This window comes from Lithobates pipiens, unplaced genomic scaffold (assembly GCF_037356315.1).
Source record: "Lithobates pipiens isolate NorthernLeopardFrog02 unplaced genomic scaffold, aLitPip1_a1.2 Scaffold_16, whole genome shotgun sequence".
Classification (NCBI taxonomy): Eukaryota; Metazoa; Chordata; class Amphibia; order Anura; family Ranidae; genus Lithobates; species Lithobates pipiens.
In genome coordinates this window covers 315,156,473-315,176,309 of record NW_027507748.1, presented here as the reverse complement: position 1 = coordinate 315,176,309, position 19,837 = coordinate 315,156,473, and the positions used below count along the sequence as shown (strand labels likewise).

Here is a 19,837-nt window from a genome sequence, read left to right as displayed (position 1 = left end):
TTGCGCTAAAAACAAAGGGCAACATTATTGAGGAAAAAAAAAGATAATTTTTTTAACTTTTTGCTATAATACATATCCAAAAAATATATAAAAAAAGAATAATTTATTTATCAGTTTAGGCTGATATATTGTTCTTTATATTTTTGGTAAAAAAAATCACGATAGGTGTATATTGATTGGTTTGTGCTAGGGTTGTCCCGATACCAAAACTAGTATCGTGACCGATACCAAGCATTTGTGTGAGTACTTATACTCACACAAATGCTCCCGATGCCTAATCGGATACCTGGGGATGCAACCAGAAGACAGCGGGTAGAGAGTGCAGAGCGGAGATTAAGTTAACAGTCTGGCAGCAGTGGAACTAGGGGTAAGCTGCCCGGGGCAGGGATTCAGTGCGCCACTGCATATTCCATCCAAAACGATGACTGGAGCCGCCACATTTGGTAATGGAAGTGACGTTCCATGTCTCCGTCGGAGTGTAATCATCACAACACCCATATTGGTACACCTTGCACTCGGCTGCAGTAAGCCAGCATATAGTTTGGGCTGAGTGTAACAAGATGCTCCCTGATGGCTTACTGCAGCCGAGTGTAAGGTGTACCAAGATAGGTGTCACAACATAGTTACTATAGATGATAAATGTTAAATGACATGAATGATGAGAGACAAGGAAGGGTCTTGCAATGCTGTATGCCATATTGCATTGCAAAATCCTTCCTTTCCTCTCATCATTCATGTAATTTAAATTGCCAATTAGTGCTGCAGTTCAGTGCCCATCAATTCCTGCCCATAAGTGCCATCTATCAGAGCCTGTAAGTGCCGCCTATCAGTGCCATCTGTCATTGCCCACCTGTCAGTGCCATCTATCAGTGCCAGCCACCTGTCAGTGCCGCCTATCAGTGCCATCTATCAGTGCCAGCCACCAGTGCAACTTATAAGTGCTGCTATCAGTGCCATCTATCAGTGCTAGCCATCAGTCAGTGCCACCTATCAGTGCCCATCAGTCAAACTGTCACATGATATTAAAAAAAAAGTATCGGTAATCGGTATCATTGAGTACTTGAAAAGAGATATCAGTACTTGTACTCGGTCTTAAAAAAAGTCGTATCGGGACAAGTTTGTGTCTACAAACTACGGGATAGATTTAGGGACTTTTTTTAAAATTGTTTCTACTGGTTATGGCACCGATCTGCCATTTTTAGCAGGACTGAGACATTAGGGCGGACAAATCTGACCCCAAAAATTCACTTTTTGTGGACCAGTGACATTATTACATTGATCAGTGCTATAAAAATGCACTGATCAATATAAAAATTACGCTGGCAGGGAAGGGGTTAACACTAGGGGGCGATCAAGGGGTTAACTGTGTTCCCTCGGTGTGTTCTAACTGTAGGGGGGATGGGCTACCTGGGACATGACAAAGATCACTGTTCCCGATCACAGGGAACAGAAGATCTCTGATATGTCCCCTTGTTTACAAAGGCAGATTCCCCATTCTGCCTCTTTATTAGGTGATCGCGGTCCACCGGAAGACATCTAGTCCGCCCGACCCGTGGACACGCTCACACATAGTGGCATAGTGGGCACGAGAGTGTGCCGGCAGGGGCGCACGCCTGCCCGAGCCAACATACAATGATGGCGGTTCGCACAGGAGAGCCGACCTGCCACAGTAGAACTGCGGAGGGTGGTCGTTAAGTGGTTAAAAAAAATCACATTCCCAGCATGTGCAGGGAATGTACTTGTCACATTGGTTGTGCTCTCAACCAAACTGTCAAACCATCCAAAGGCACAGTACAGCACACTTTTCTGTTTTATTTAGTAATCCCCAGTTTTAGAATGATGATTGGTGGTGGTGCATTTCAACTATATGATTCCTTTCCATTGGATAATGCTTATGAGATTATGGTATACATGAAAAAATGTATTTATTTTAGTTATAGGTTTAGTATTAGTAATAGTATTTATTTGTGTAATAGGTTTCCTTTTTAATTTAAATAAATATATTGAATTTTTTTATATTTTGCAGAAAACATGGATTCAGCCAGGTTCATCCTCTCACAGTCTAATGGCAGCACTGAAAAGGTTTGCCGGAATCTCTTTGGGCCTGTGGATCATGAGCGCCTCAGAGCAGACTATGAAACACTACTGAACAGCACTGCGGAGGAGGCCAGACAAAGGTGGAACTTCAACTTTGTCACCGAGACCCCTCTTGAGGGGGACTACAAATGGGAGAAAGTGGATTGTATAAATGGCGATATTCTTTGTCATATTGAAGCCAATGGATCAGATTCATGCAAACGAAAGCAAAAGCTCATTACAGGTAATTCTGAATATACCAAATTTAGAATTTACAAGGAGTGTCAAATGCCAGGACATTATTAATAGTGGCATGCATCCAATTTAAACATATTTTATTGTATGTAAAAGCTGAACAAGGAAAAGTAATAGTCCTCCCTAGCAGTGAAGCTACATCTAGGGGACCTCGTACATCAGGTTTACTTACCTGAGCCTCCACATAAATTGACTGGTCCCTACAGCCTCCTCTCCCCTGCCCTCTGGCAGTCGAATGCCTCTGATGTCTTCCATTGGAAATGAGTGTGCTGAGGGACAGGCCAGAGTGTAGGGGAGCACTATTTGCAGGGGGAGCAGAAGGCCAGGCAAGTAAAAGTGAAGTGTCATGACAAGAACAATGATTTGATACCGCATGATTGCCATCTAGGGAAAAAAGAGAATGAAGAAAGCGGTCAGTGAAGTTATATATTGAGTTGCAGGCCTGGCAACTTTGGGTGGTGTGGTGGCTAGGTGTCTAGGCTAAGAATGAATGTGTTCCCCTTTGTGGGGTCAGTAGGGGGAAGTTCGCCTCTCCTTAATTAGGGAGTAAGCAGTAATGAAGGAATGGATATTGTGGTGTGGATGATGATGAGATGGAAAGCAGAGGAAGTAGAGATGATGGGGGATGGGACAGTTGGTCACTGGGTTACCCGGGAGGCATGGCTGGGGACGCACGTGCTTGGACGATTGCCGGGCTTTTTATAGAAGCATCAATTGCAGGCCTACATTAGGCATTTGGTAGGACATTTTTATATCTACTCGCCAGGTAAGCAGCTTAATACAAATTTGGAATATATACAGTATATGAGGAGTCCTTTACCTGTCATAAGATTTGTAATTATGGGCAGACAGTTTTAAGATCCAGTCATGGTACAATCATTGACCTCCACTATATTGGCAGCACAGCTCCATTCACCTTTATGAATGAGCAGTAGAAGAGCTTCAACATACTTATACAGTACTTTCATGAATGAAAAGAGTGTTTACTGGAAAGTTTCCAAATTTACCCTTGGCAGTGGATTCTTTAACAGGTCCGTTATCATTTCATTGCCACAAGTCAGTGGGCATTCCAGCATTTAAACATATACACAAGTCTTTTCTGCGCTAATAATTAATGCAACGAATCACCGTAAAAACAAGGTGAAAGAAAAACATTCCCCCGGTGACATCAGTTGTGAGAAAACATGTAGGGAGAAGCGCGCCTAAACCAGGATATTGTCGGATATAATTCCAAGATCGGTATTTATTCATCTAATTGTTTTAGATGAATAAATACTCATGTCAAAGGCCATCCCAATACCAGCCTGATATAAAGGACACTCACAAAACCATAATATAACAAAGAAGCTGTCAGGGTTACATGAAATAAAGTGAAAGCCAAAGACTGACAAATTTAGTCCAGACAGAGTATCAGTTATCAGCCCTGAGCTCAGACAGGAGACAGGTTAGCCTGCCTAAGGGACCTTTGTGATCTGACAAAGAGTAGAGTAACTACATACGCACCTTTTGCTTTTCAGGGGCACTTGAGAGGCATTGAAGAGATGATATGTCACATCTTTACCACCTGGTTTAACCCGGTAAATGACACACTAGCATGCATTGCACACACTTGCAGCGTGGCACCATACACTTGAATGGGCCATGTTGAGCAGCGGTACTGCCCGCCGAACAAGACAGGGGGATCATTTTTGCCATGAAGCAAAACATCACTGTCATGGCATGTGTACCACCCCATTCAGTCATGCCTTTGCAGCTCAAGGGGTGTGGTAAAAACATGCCCTGTTTTTGTCTAAACAAGCCCTTACTGATATTAAAGTGCTCAAGTAGACAAAAGTGGTTCACTCATGAGAGGTATTCACTATGCTTTCCCTAAAATTAGTTAGTATTAATAGTGCATTGTCATAAAAAAATATTTTATATATATATGTGTGTGTGTGTGTGTGTGTGTGTGTGTGTGTGTGTGTGTGTGTGTGTGTGTGTGTGTGTGTGTATATTTTATATAAATATGTATATATATATATGTTTGTTTGTAAAAAAAATAGTGTATTGTCTGTGTGTCATAGTCATTTTTAAGATATGGTTACAACGGTAATTAAATCAATTATACAAAAATCTGTAAGGCAGGTTGAGTTTGCTATTTTAAATATAATGTGTACATTTATTTTTAATACATGTTTTAATTGATTCCACATCCTTTTTCCTTCCTTTTTAGATTTCTTTCAAGTGAAGCGTCACTGTTCTCCAGTTCCTTCTCTGAAACAGTCATGTGCCTGATTCCAGTTGTTATGCAAGTTACTTTCCGAGCCATCTTTCTCAAGAGAAGGAATCAAAAGTATATATTTGCAGAGAAAAAATGTATGTTTGTAGGATGTACTTGAATACAGGTAGACCATGACTGGACTGGAGCTCAGCAAAATATTTCGATGCACTTCATATAGACTCTGGCCAATACTAAGACCTAGCTTTAGCTATAGATTTGAATTTTTGAGGACAAATGAAGAAAGATTTCTTATGATCCCGGGGACTTTATGTAACATCTGTGTATAATTGTATGGTATGTAACACATATACATGTATATATTGCAAAGCCAACTGCATAACAATAGAGACATGCAGTCAAAAAAACATAGCTGTAAAATGTAAAACATAAATTTGGTTTTATGTACATAAAAATGGGATGTTGGATTTTAAAGTGGACCTTTTCTGAAACAAATCTAATGTGCTTCACAAATGCAGCACAATAATAGAACTGTGTAATATATAATTCCACTAAAAAAACGATTGTCTGAAGTAGAACTTCAAAGGCATTCCTTAACTTGTTTGTTATTGGACAGTCCCATGTCCCAGATGTCACTATCAAAGATTATCCAATGGCATCTGTAGCAGAAATTTTACACTTTAAGATAGAAATCAGTTCTACATAGCATGTGACCACAAATATTGGCCCAACCTGTGGCCAGAACCGGTATTATGAGTGAGCTAGGTAGACCCAGGAGTAGGTAAACAAAACTGCTAAGGACGTTTTGCTTTGTGCTTGTACTGTCTGAACCTACAGTCATAATATAGGATTAAGCTTAGTCTTATGGTTACTGCTACAGGCCAAAAAGGAACCTGTCCTGATATCATCAGAAGTTGGAAATGTTTATTGACTACCAGTGGTAGCCCAGCAAGCGCTCCCATTGCTTATGCTAATGCTGGTTACCTTACAGGATGTTATTACTATAAGGGCTTGACATTATACACGTTAAACGAAGCCCTGGGTTCGTGGGACAGAAATGCCTATTAATTGGCCAGACATGGAATGAGAATGCCTTTTCCTTTTAAATTAAGTATATATTTTTAAAATAATTTTATTGCAGCTATAGTGCAAAATTGGGTGTATTAAAGGTTCATTTTCCACCCATGAAAGATCCACTTTAAAAAAGTTGATGCATCAACAGTGACTTAAAGTAAACCAATGTGTAAACTGAAATGATAAAAGTGACATAAGCAGCAAATTGCTGACATTATAAGCTTGCAGCACATACCACTTTTGGTAGAAACTCCTTTTGTACTACATGGTAGACAAGATTGAGAATACCTCCCAATTTCTATTCCCTAATAAAGTGCCCAAAGGATCATACAAAGGATTATAAGATGTTGGAAGGGAGAGGCGGTAGCATTTATGTAAACCGTGGCCAGCTGCTTATGATGTAACCTCAGATTACACACTTTGGTTTCATTCCAAAAACAACTTTATAAATATTGTACAGTTGAACAATCTGCTTTTTCTTGTGTATATTTAATATATAGAGATCTCCGACTATGGAAGGGTTTTTATTTAATAATGGAGATATCTGCGCAATATTTTATAAAAATATATGTTAATTTATCTGCATACTTTTTTTTTATGTCAGTTCTCAAGTAGGAGATAATTTGTTGCATTGCTTGTATGACACATCCCCAGCTATTGCTTGTTTGCTGCCATTACCTTATTTAATTGTCTTGCTTGATTGCACAATTTGTAATTGGGAGCAGGTGTAGGCACCTACTAGACTGAATGTAGACAGGTTGTTCTGTCTATATACCTAGTTTGTGCAAGCTATTATGCAATTGTGAACACAAATTGCATATACATAGAAAGAAGTTACTAAGGGCTAAAATTTCTGAGTAATGTTTTATATATATTTTTAAATATTTTAGTGATTTTAATACTAAGGGCTGTACCACATGCTGACTTTTCCAGTTTTGCCAAATACTATATTTAGAATTTTTGCCTAGCTCAAAAGAAATGCTACTGTCAACGTAGTCCCCATAGTACAGTTTTAAGTCAAGTAGCTCCCAGCCTATAGTGCTTGTACTGTTAGGTGCCTTCTCTTGCCTTACCAGTGCCCCCCTCTTCATACAAGGCCAGTATTTTTTAAACAACTTTATTCTCCATAGGAACATCTTGAAATTCACATGCACATCCAACTTTCTGAATGTTGAAATTGGCACAAGGCGAGGCATGCTCTCCCCTACGTGACAATACTGGGGGTGCTTATTGGTGGATCAAGTAGCAATCACTTAATTGTGAGAGGCAGACAGGGTTGACACAAGCCTATACATTTATTGACAGTTTGTAAAAATCATCCAATTTTCTAATTGTCCATAAATGTCCATTACGGGCATTGGCTGCCTGTAAAACAGTTTGACCATATGCCAGTTTCGGAATTTCACATGTCATGTCTTGTCAGTAAGAACATTTTTAGAAGGTTGGCTACCCTGGAGGCAGGGGGAGTGCAACTTGTACTCCATACACCGAAGTACTAGTTGTTTTATTGGATCTCATATATGACACCATCCATTAACTCCTTTGGGTTGCCTATGCTTTTTTTCTTCATCTCCACGATTCCTTCAGTTTATTTATGGGAAACGTAAAGTTTAAATATAGTCTGAGTTTGTCTACTTTTACTGATCTGCACTGCAACTGCACTTTACTGACCACTCTTCATTCACCAATTATCTTTCATTGGGTAAATTGTCTTTTCAAAAGTGGATCATAGTTGATATGGAAAAATTCTCCTGCCTTGTACAGTGTGACCATTTATCATTGTATCTCCAAGCGTGGCCATGTTCTCTGACCCTTTGCTGGTCAGGTTCTATAGGCTGGGAGAGGCTGTACTACTGTGGGAATGATTTGGTTTTTTTTTCAGTAAATGGAACAGCTTGGCAAATAATTCAATGCCTTATGGACTTTAGGCAGCTCCTCCAGTATAAAGGCCTTTTAAACACATTTTTATTACAGTTTGACAATGACTAGCACAACATATCAGGTGCCCTAAATATATAAATGGTGCAAACAATCTGTTTGTTGTACATTTATAGCACCAACTGAGGGTCAAGCACTAGTACAAGAAAGATCAGCTCCATCTACCAACCCTCTTTACATGGCAGGATGGTTGTGGTTTCACTGAAATGGGGTTTAGGTAGATCAAAGGTAGGGTATAAAGCATGCCAGTTTGGATGTTAAAAATGTTAACATGCAGTGCATATCATCTCTTAATAAAATAAGCAGTGAACACTGGTGTACCAGAATATGGGTCAAAGAACGTGGAAACCAACAAATTGTCATTTTTTTACAAATACTCTTTTAAGCCTTATTTACTCAGGTGGTTTAACTGTGGTTTTACCGCTCCCCTGACCTCCAAGCCTTCTTAGTACACCTCACTGTGGTTGCGCACCACAACCACAAGCCAAATGTTTAGCTTGCGTTTATGGCACAGTATTTCAATAGAAATAAATAGGGCATTCAGGAGGCGGCAGGATCACCTCCTTCTCCAAATGGCAGCTGTTGCTCTACTATAGAGCACCATTGTATAAATGAGGCCTTAAAATTACAGCAAGAATATGTTTTTTCGATGATCAGGATTAACTTAACAAATTGAGGAGTGTGGGGAGTTTTAAATAAATATTGAAAACTTGATATTTTTCCCATGGATATTGGAAGGTAACCTAGGGCATACCAATGGGATATTGCTCATAATGTAGCCTTATTATTTATTATTATTATGTATTATTTAATAGTGGCTTTATCCTTTCGCTAGCCCTGACTGTGATGGCTAAATTAAGTTTTTGTTGACTAGTTTTAAAAGCAAACCCTTTTAGTACAGTTTAAAAGCAGGGCCAGAGTTACACATAAAAACAAGAAAAAACTCTAGGTCTTACCTGAAGCATTGGTAAGGATGTTTGGTGCAGCTTCTTTCTTTCCAGAGATGAATGAACAGAGTGGGCACTATCATCGTGGATACCTACAATACATTTTTTTAAACTTTTAATGACATCCAGGATCTCTAAAACAAGTTGGCTAATATAGGTGGACTTTTGCTATACTGCTTGACTATACCATGATTTAAAATGAACCTTACAGTGGAAATGCAAAGTCCCGTTAACATATGTTGACCCCTTCCCCCATCAATAATGGCCTCTTTAAAGCTAAAGAAATACTTGTTGGGGGTTGAGGACTAGTTAGTCTCCATTATTTTTTTTTATTTTTGTGTGCAATGATACTTTATTGATATCGTTTATGGCACAGAACCTGGTCAGTTCATATTTTGAAATTAAGATGTACACTGGGTGCCTTGCGCTTAATAAAACGCCATGAACAAAATTAAAAAAAAAAATACCCGTAGAGAAAAAAATTATTGAATAGTTGTAACTTTATGTCGGACTTTCACCCAAGATCCCATGAAAGATCCCACTAAATGCTGAAATTGGACTTCCTGGGGACCTCTTTTCACCCCCCTATAATACTAGGGATAGAGTAAAAAAGTTTATTCCTTTTTTTTTATTCCTTTTTTTTCCTATGGGTTTTAATGTTTTAGCTTTAACGCTGCTTCATATGATTTGGAGGCACCTTGATATGTTAAGTTGACCTCACATTTTCCAACAAGATCTGCTTTAAGTGTATTGTTTTTATTATTGTTTTTTTTTTTACAGTTTGTTGTCGTATTACTGCTATAATTGAAATATTGTGTTCATACAAGCAGTGTGACAGTAAAGATTGCTATCTGAGCTTGCTGTAACTATGGGAAATGCAGGAGTTTGGTTACTGATGTTTTCTTTTGCTATGGTGTAACATAAAGGGAATGCAAATGTATATTTACCAATCAATGTATTCTTTAAATGTGTGTGTGTGTGTGTGTGTGTGTGTGTGTGTGTGTGTATATATATATATATATATATATATATATATATATATATATATATAATGTGCTGATATAATTGTAAGCAAACCCAAAAAGTAATACTGCAGTGAATCCAATGAAAATTTACAAAGGTGACTACTAATACATTTTAAAAAATAATTGTGATTGCTTGCAATGGGTTAAGTTGGCCATAGACTAGTAGATGAACCTTACAATGACTATTTATTTAAATACTGTATTATTATGTGACAGAAATCACATTCACTGTTAGAAAAAAAAATTCTTCCCTCTTGCTCCTTTGAATTTTCTCATTGCTACAATTGAAAACGAATGTCGATTTGAACCCACTAACGATTAGAAAATCAAATGAACATTCTTAAAAAGACAAAACTTTTAATAACATTTTGAATTCTACTAGTGTATGCCTGGCTTTACAATACTCTTGCACAGATACATCATTTAACATAATAATACTCATTGCGCTGTTGTATTAAAGACATGCCTGCAGTTCATTATACAAAATCGCAATCAGGTCTTTGTGGTATAAAAAAAAGGTAAATAAATAAATACTGTACAATTTTTCCCCAGCTCCTGCAGACTTCTGTTGTCTATGTTTACTATAATGCACTTTGTAAGCCAAATTGTAAGCACTAATTGTTTTCTGTACATAGGTCTGTAGAGGTTTGTGTTGCATAAAACAAATATGACTGTAACTATTTATTAATAATAAAGAAACACTTATAAGTACATACCTTGCTTGTGAGTTACTTATTATGTTGTTTTTAAAATAATGTTCAAATATTAAATTGTCATTTCTTTGTCAAAAACAAGGTGGTGACTTTATGATCTCCTCCTAGTCCAATCAAAGAACACCCTGATTTTCTGAGAGGAAAAAAATAAGCATGATGACAGTGCTGAACCACAGTGGTTAATGTGCAGAAATCTTCCAGGTTCTGTGCTCGGCACAGAACCTGGAAAATTTCAGCTATACAGTATCTGCCACAGTGCTGACTATTAAGAGTGATTGTTAGCTCCCCAGCAGCCTCTCCTGTATGAAATATGCATGCTTACATTGTGCCAAGCTGAAAGATAGCACTCACATTTGGCTCTGTGTGCAGAATTCCTTTTATCTGGCTATACTTAACATGCACCTTCCAAGTCTGTAGACGTACAGAGCATTAGGCTGTATTAAATTTGGGAAAATGCGAGACCTTTTGATCTGCCAAAAATCCAGTGTGCCCCTAACTCCCTGTTAAGGTTGACACTGCATTCCTAAGCACCGTTGTCACCCGTTTGCTGGACCAAATAACTCTCTCTATGCCCTCTCCTCTGTATATATTGATTTCTTTCTCAGCAAAACATGCTGCTGCCATGACTCCCAAGACCCTTTCCATACAAAATGTATAGGGAAAGGGCTCTTGGAAGATGTTGTTTTGGGTGATGGCCTGGTGATGTCACAGGAAGCAATAAAAGCTGTTTCGTGCTACAGGAACAAGGTCAAGGGAAAAATACTGCTTGGGCATGCTCAAGATGGGAGAAGGAGGTTTAGAGACAAATTTGGGTAACACCTGAACACACATGTGCCATGGATGGCTATAGAGGGAAAACCATTTTACAGGATTTCTTTTTTACATTATGAGCTCTATGATACAACGATTTGTAAGCAAGAATAATTTACTATTCCTAAACAAACCATCAACCACAAGCTTTATTGAACCATCCAGAAAACACAATGATGTCCCCACTTGAACATCACCACTCTAACACATTTAACCCTTCCAAGCTTAACTGGAGATTTATGGAATCTTTGGACAGTTCAGTAAAACTTTTATAAAGAAGTGACCCCATCATGCACCGCTGTTTGTGTCTTTGTGCTTGGACACGCAGAGCGAGGACAGGGTCCTTGACCAACACCCAGGACACTTATAGCCAGTGGAAGTTTGGTGCTACAACAGCTCTTACTGTTTCATTAATGTACTATTCTTGTTAATCTGGGAAATTTAAAAAAGATTGGAACGACCATTGTCTAATCTTTGGAGGCTAATTTCCAGTTATAAACCTGGCAAAAATCAGGTATCTCTAGATATGCACAGCTGATAGAGACATACCCCAAAAGACTTGCAGATTTAATTGCAGCAAAAGGTGGTCCTACAAAGTTTTCACATAGTTATTTGTAAAAAAAACATTTATAATTGTCCTTAGGCTCGGTTCACACAGGGGCGACTTGTCCAGGCGACTTCGCCGCCTGACAAGTCACGCTCCGTTCTGTACTATGGAACCGTTCTAATAGGAGCGACTCATGTCGCTCCGACTTAGAAAAAAGGTTCCTGTACTACTTTTGCGGCGACTTCAGGCGACTTGCATTGACTTCTATACAGAAGTCATTTTGCAAGTCGCCGCTGATCGTGTGCAGGTCGCGGCGCTGCAAGTCGTGCCGCCTACTGTGTGAACCGAGCCCTACACTTCACAATTATGTGCCACTTTGTGTTGGTCTATCAGATAAAATCCCATTAAAATACATTTATGTTTTTGGTTGTAACATGACAAAATGTGGGAAATTTCAAGGTATATGAATACTTTTTGAGGGCACTTGATTATTGCATTGTCACTGCAACACAATGTTTCAAAATTTTCACAAGCGTCATCTCTAGAGAAGGCAAGTATCAATACATACTTCTATTTATCTCAGTGCTGAGTGTACCTTGGATTTACTGTATATGTAGTATCAGGGTGTGGTCATCACAAACAGCAGTGACAATAACAACTACAATCATTCAACTACAGTTGAGTAGACAGCAAAATAGTAACCATTATGCTGCATACAAGGTGGTATCAAAAAGTTTCTTTACTACTAAAGAATTATTTATCTATGTTTACACACTATCACCTTCAAAATTGTCTACTTGCACACCAATGCAGTGCTCCCAGCAGTCCTGCCACTTCTGAAATGTGTCCTGGAAGTCTTCTTTTTAAAGTGTGTCAAGCACCTTCTGTTAACCCAGCTGGATCTCCGCAATGATGTTAAAGCTGCAACCTTTGAGTTGGATCTTCGGGAAGAAGGCGAAGTCTGCAGGAGCCAAATCTGACACGTAAGGTGGGTGCAGAAGTGAGGTCATGTTGTTTCCAGTGAGAAACTCATGCTTGTTCTAACTTGCTGTCCATGATTAAATGGCAGACGTGGTTACGCACGTTCTCAGAATAGCACCAGTTGCACAGCTCCGGATGTACACAGGATGATGTCTTTTGGCACAGTGACTTACGAAGGTCGGTGCTCCCTATAACTGTGAGGCTGCCTTGTCCTACCATCTGTTGGCGTGTTACAAAACTAATCTCGACACTTCTTGATACCACTTCGTGCATCTGCTTGAACTCTCAGGCTAGGTTCACACATGAGCGATTTGAAGTGTTTCCCAAAGGGCTTCAATCAAGATTCACACCTGAGCATTGTGTTGCTTGAAGTTTGCCGCTCAAAGCTCAAAAAAGTACATGAGCTTGACTTCAATAGGAGGGCCTGAAAAATACACTTTCTATATAACATTTTTATCACACATACCAGAGATCTTGAGAATGTTATCCAAATGGTTATTCAAGTGGTTAAATCACAGTGGTATAGTGCATACGTTTCGGAGCCATGCAGGACCCCTTCATCATACATGTGTGTCCTGTGTGGCTCCAAAATGTTGTATTATATTGCTGTAATGTGACTACTTGAATAAATGTTTGGACAACATTCTCAAGATCCCTGGTGTGTTTGTACTTGAAAAATGCGCATATCAAGTTTTTCATACAATTTCTTGTCTCTCTTCCCATTGGCTAAAACAAAAATGCTCAGGCCCGAATTTACCTGAAAAATGCATGTACAAGTGTGCATAAAAAAACTCCATAAACACTTGAGGAAGATTAGCATTTAAAATGCTCTGGCTGCCATTGATTGGTACTAAACTCCTACAACTCATTTGGAGCATCAAGTTGCCAAATAAATTGTTATGAGATGCCAACTTTTACATTTTTGGGGATCCTTTGGTGATTTATGCCAATCCCATGGAAAACTCTCAGACAATAATAGACAATAATTTATGACATGAGCAATAAACAAGAGTAGGTGATGATTTTATCATGCTGAAACAAAGGTGAGACGGTATGATAAAAAGGAATTATAAGAGTTTGGCAACTTCTGCTACTATTTTTTTTAATAATCTGTAATTGCCTAAATATGCAAATACAGATAAGTCTGATCTGGGAACAATTAAAAAAAAATACATGACTCTTTATTGCCAGTCTAGAAACACTACTAGTAAGTTGCTAATTAATAAACCAACAGTTGCAGTCTGTATGCTATTGGGGCAGTATGTACAATCACTAATGGAACAGTAGTTTAGGATTTATGACTTGAGAAGGGTCAGCGAAAGTTCTCTGTCTCGTCCATTTGCTTCCTGTGTAGACCGAAGTCTGCTGACTCATTCAGGTGTGTCCTGCAATAGACATGCTATAGAACATCATTTCTGGAAAGAGAAACCTCTGGTAGGAAGTCTACAATTGAAGTGCTCCTCTTCGATGTGTCATATAATCAGAAGCTTTCTGCACATATAATTATGATTCTAGGTGGTGTAAGGCTTCAGGCGGTGCACCGGCTCCACACCTTTCCATTTTGCCTGCAGCAAGTCCTAGTCGGTGTAAACACACTTGCGTGCCTTAAATGCACCTATTAAAAGGAACCTGTCATGAAAATTCATAAATCAGTAGGTCACACGTCTCTATGATCAAATCACACTATGATTTTAAGTAAAAAAAATAACTCTTTCTTCCCATAAATAAGAGCTGTTGTTCCTCGGCAGTAAATCTAAGCAGAATAGGTTTATTTAACGTGTATCTAACGTAACATGGGACGCTCACAGGATGTTCATCCGCTGCAGAGTACCCCATAATGCACTGCGAGATCGCAGTTCATTGACAGCTGCTGACTGGCCAAAGCATGCACCTGACCTGTATGCTTTGGCCAATCACAGCGTGATGTGTTGTGAGAGCCATGATTGGTCAAAGGCAGGGTGCCTTTGGCCAATCATGGCTCAGGGGCTAAGACCATGCCCCTCACTATATAAGGCTGCTGCTTACACGGCAGTCATGTATAGTGAATGAATGGAGATTAGGCAGGTAGTTATTGTAGTGTGCAGTCAGTCAGTGTAGAATATATAGTACAGTTAAGAGTATTTAGTGCAGTCAGTGAAGAATATATAATACAGTTAAGAGTATATAATGCAGTCAGTGTAGTATATATAATACAGTTCAGAGTATATAATGCAGTCAGTGTAGTATATATAATACAGTGGAGAGTATATAGTGCCATCAGTGTAGTATATATAATGCATTGCAGAGTATATAGTGCAGACAGTGTAGTATATATAATACAGTGCAGAGTATATAATACAGTGTATTAAAGTGGTTAAGGGGAACTCTATGGCAGAATAAAAAAAAAACAGGGTGCCCCCCTCCCAAAATCCATGCCACGCCCTTTGGGTCTGGTATAGCTTTTAAAGGGAACTCCATGCCAAAATATAAAAAAAAATGGCATTGGGTCCCCCCCGAAATCCATACCAGGCCCTTTGGGTCTGGCATAGATTTTAAGGGGAATTCCATACCAAAATGCAAAAAAATGGCGTGGGGCCTCCCAAAATCCATATTAGACTCTTTTCCTGAGCATGCAGCCTGGCAGGCCAGGAAAGGGAGGAGACGAGCGAGTACCCCCCCTGAACAATACCAGGCCACTTGCCCTCAACATGTGGAGGGTGCTTTGGGGGGCACCATGGTGATGGGGACAAGGGCGTCTTCCCGACAACCCTGGCCAGGGATTGTCAGGGTCTGGGGGAGGGAGCTTATCAGAATATGAAGCCTCCTTTAACAAGGGGGCTCCCAGATCCCGCCCCCTATGGTAATTCCGTTATTTAAAAAAAGTTTCCCGCAAAGTGCATACATCTCCTCCAACAGCTCCTCCTCCCTGGGTGACCTCCTGGCAACTGCTGTCTCTTAGCTTTGACAGCTGTTATATAGGCAAAGGCGGGCCACCTGGTGATGTAACTGAGTGACCCGCCCCCTTGTGACATCATGTGATGTCAGAGGGGGCGGGGTCATCTATTTTTTTCTTTTTTTATTAAAGGATTAGGCTAGGTTCACATTGCAGCGATGCGGGAACGCCGCGAATCCGCGGCGGGTTCCCGCATCGCATGCCTCCCGGCGGCAGTTCACACTGCCCTATGCGAACTGCTGGGAGTGTCAGTGAAACGTTAATGACACCCCCAGATCAGTTTGCATATCGCAATGCGATCTGCAAACTCGGACAGGAATCGGATCGCATGGTGTGAAAACCCATGCGATCCGATTCTGCTGCGGACCAAAAAAAGGGTCCTGTGCGAGTTTGGGCCGTGTGCAATGCGAATTCAGCCATACTATATGTATGGCTGAACTCGCATCGCACAGAGATCGGATGTGATTTGCACTGCAGTGTGGTGCGAATTACATCCGTTCTCATAAACTGCTGCAGTGTGAACCCAGCATTAGTCAAAAACTGTCTTGTGTGGTTTTTAATTTTTGACACTTTTTTTGGTGAATGGGTAGGGGTACAATGTACTCGCTACCCATTCACATGGGGGGAGAGATCTGAGGGCCCCCTTGTTAAAGAAGGCTTCCAGATTCTGATAAGCCCCCCCGTCCGCAGACTCCAACAACCACTGGCCAGAGTTTTCGGGAAGAGGCCCTTGTCCCCATCAACATGGGGACAGGGTGCTTTGGGGTGGGGGGACGCAGAGCCTCCCCCATTCCAAAGCGCCCATCCCCCATGTTGAGGGCATGTGGCCTGGTATGGTTCAGGGGGGGGTTTCGCTTGTCCCCCCCATCCTGACTTGCCAGGATCCATGCTCGGATAAGGGTCTGGTATGGATTTTGAGGGGACCCCACGCCAATTAAAAAAAAAAAATGGGTGTGGAGTTCCCCTAAAATCCATACCAAACCCGAAGGTTTTTTTTCTCTATATTGCTGGCAGCTGGCAATATATTACAGCTGCAAGCAAGTTTAAATTACATGTTTTCCTTTAGAAATGTCATTATTGCTGCAGCATGTTCTATACATCGCACAGATGCAACCCTTTACAGGCAGACTAAGGGGACCCCCAGGCACGATATTTAATGGAATATTTATTTTTTATTGTTTCACTTTAAGCATCATTAAAATCACTGCTCCTGAAAAACTATCATTTTTTTTTTTTTGCATTGATACATGTCCCCTAGGGGAGTGCCCAGGCACCATACAGATTTATGGGAATAACTTGCATATAGGCCTTTAAAATTAGGACTTATGATTTTTCATGTTCGTGTCTCATAGACTTTAATAGCGTTTGCATGTTCACTAGAACTTTTTGCCTGTTCGAGGTGTTCTGGTGCAAACTGAATGGGAGGGTGTTTGGCCCATTCCTACTTACTAATGTGTTGGCTGCATTAGTTTTATTTTAGGCTTTATTCCCCTTCATTTTGACTTTGTAACACAGCCAGTGGCACACTTTCTGTTTTAGGGTGGCTACATTTACTCTTCCACATCTATGGAGGAGCCTCTCCTCCGCCGCTGTGATCAGTGAACAGTGGAGATCAGGGGAGACACAGCTCAGGACCGGTGTTAAACTGGTGATTGGTTGCTAGCACTCAGGGTGGTCCTAAGCAACCAATCGCCAGCTTGCTATTGCAAAAATTCACTCTGCCAGCTCCTGCCCCTCTGTCGAGAACTGTGCTGCCTCCCGATCTCCACGGTGGAAACATGTAGGACATTGTGCTATGGGAGAGGAAGCAAGGGGGGTCGTTACTGCTATAGGAAAATGGGGGGGGGACACACCACTGTGTGTGTGTGTTTGTGTGTGTGTGGGGGGGGGGGGGGTGTGAGTGAAGGGGGATGATCCCTGCATTCTCAACACAATGCACTCCTGAACCCTGCATTCTGACAGCAACACACTCCTGAGCCCTGCATTCTGACCACAACGCACTCCTGAACCCTGAGTTCTAACACAAACTCACTCCTGAACCCTGCATTCTGACTGTAACACACTCCTGAACCCTGCATTGTAAGTGCAACGCACTCCTGAACCCTGCATTCTGAGTGCAACGCACTGCTGAACCCTGAAATCTGACCACAACGCACTTCTGAACTCTGCATTCTGAGCACAACGCACTCCTAATCTCTGCATTCTGACCACAACGTACTGGTGAACCCTGCATTTTCTGCATTACACACTCCTAAAGCCTGCACTCTCTTGTAATACTTATTTTTGTTCTGAGAAAAAAAAGGCCAGTCTTACTATTTTTTTTTTTGGAGGGGGGGTGACACAGTGCCCTGTGATCTTTGACTTTGACATCAGTGTTGTTCAAGTAGATCTCCACCTCTTGGAGGTTGCCTACCGCTGTTCTAGATCCTCCCTTTTTAGGAATTGGCCAGGGCATGATAAATATTCAGCTGATTATCTGAATCTCACTCAATATGCTCTGTAAGCTTTTTACAGAGGCAGGGGGAAGCAATCAGACTCTCAGTTTAGGAATCCTGAGCAGACCAGAACAATCAACCACTGCTCAACTCACATGGATCACTATATAATAAAGACTGACCATTGTAAACCCTCTTATCAATCTTAGATGATTTGTCTCAACCCTCTAACTGCCACTTTTGCTGGACATCTTGGTCTGTAAAGGAATATAAAAAATAACAGATTAACTGGCTGGATCACCAGGTGATAAAAAACCTAAAAAAGAAAACAAATGCAGCCACCACATCTTAGGTTTATTTGGCTACAATATATTACATTTTTGTTTTTGGAGTTAGCTATGTTTTATCCTCTGGCTATTAAGGATGAGCCAAACACCCCCCTGTTCAGTTCGCACCAGAACCTGCGAACAGACCTAAACTTCGTGTGAACTTTAGAACTCTATTAAAGTCTATGGACTCCAACGTTCAAAATCTAAAGTGCTAATTTTAAAGGCTAATATGCAAGTTGTAAAGTGGGTGCTCCTGTGCTAAAAGGGAATGTGCATATATTTTATATGCATATGTGTATATATATTTTATAGGTGCTGCATTCACCATCAGGGCCAAACTGATACCCAAATATGTAGATGAAAGTAAAGGTAAGTGGTGTTGCGCTCCTAAAGGGTTGTCTCAAATAGAGATTCCTAGTAAATGCCGGTCTGGGGAAATATCGACTTAATACAAAAATGGGTTTTAGTAGCGGTTTTTAGCATAAAGCCCCGTACACACTATCAGATTGTCTGCTGAGTTTTTCCTTCAGATTTACCAAAACCATGTAGTAGAAGGGCCTGCCTGATTGCATACACATTGAAACTCCTAAGGCCGCGTACACACGGGCGGACTGTTCGCCCAACCTTGTCCGCTGAACAGTGTTTGGGCGGACAGTCCGCCCGTGTGTGGGCTTTCAGCGGACAGTTTCAGCGGACAGTTGGACGGACAAAGTCTTTCGGAAATTCCGAAAAACTGTCCGCTGAAACTGTGTTTGAGCGAACAGTCCGCCCGTGTGTAGGCTACTTTCGAAATGAGCAAACTGTTCCCGCTCGGAAAGTCCGCCCATTTCGAGCGCGTGTACAGGTAGGCGGGGCCCGCGAAGGAGACGTCGCGGGCTCCGCCGCCTGGAATGGGCTTAAAGGGGAACCCCAACGCCGAAAAAAATCGGCGTGGGGGTTCCCCCAAAGTCCACACCAGACCCTTGTCCGAGCACGCTACCCGGCCGGCCAGGAAAGGGGGGCGAGCGAGCGCGCCCCCCCTCCTGAGCCATACCAGGCCGCGTGCCCTCAACATGGGGGGTGCCTTGGGGAAGGGGGGGCCGCGCGGCCCCCCCACCCCAAAGCACCTTGTCCCTATGTTGATGAGGACAAGGGCCTCTTCCCGACAACCCTGGCCGTTGGTTGTCGGGGTCTGCGGGCGGGGGGCTTATCGGAATCCGGGAGCCCCCTTTAAGAAGGGGGCCCCCGGATACCGGCCCCCCACCCTATGTGAATGAGTATGGGGTACAATGTACCCCTACCCATTCACCTGTGAAATAAAGTACAAAAAAAAAACACAACACAGGGAAAAAATATTTTATTGCACAGCTCCGGGGGGTCTTCCGTCTTCGGGGGTCTTCTCGCCGCACTCCTCCGCTATCTGTGTGTAGCTCTTTTGCTAGCGGAGGAGTCCGGCTTTCTTCCTCCCCGCCGCCGGCCTCTTCTCCCGACTTCGGGGGTCTTGTCCCCCTCTTCGGTTCTTCTGCCGGGCCACCGCGCCTTCTTGTAGCTCTTTTGCAGGCGGTGGCCCGGTCTTCT

At 41.5% G+C, this 19,837-nt stretch overlaps 1 protein-coding gene across 1 annotated transcript in view; it reads left to right on the top strand.

Moving 5' to 3' along the window:
* LOC143982706 (cyclin-dependent kinase inhibitor 1-like) overlaps window positions 1–10,246 on the top strand; it is a 37,202-nt gene extending 26,956 nt beyond the window's left edge. Inside the window, exons 2-3 of the mRNA XM_077481652.1 lie at window positions 2,027–2,320; window positions 4,544–10,246. Of these exons, the coding sequence (XP_077337778.1) occupies window positions 2,032–2,320; window positions 4,544–4,605 (351 nt within the window). The 5' untranslated portion in view covers window positions 2,027–2,031 and the 3' untranslated portion in view covers window positions 4,606–10,246. The remainder of the gene's footprint in view (window positions 1–2,026; window positions 2,321–4,543) is intronic.
* The last annotated feature ends 9,591 nt before the right edge of the window (window positions 10,247–19,837 follow it).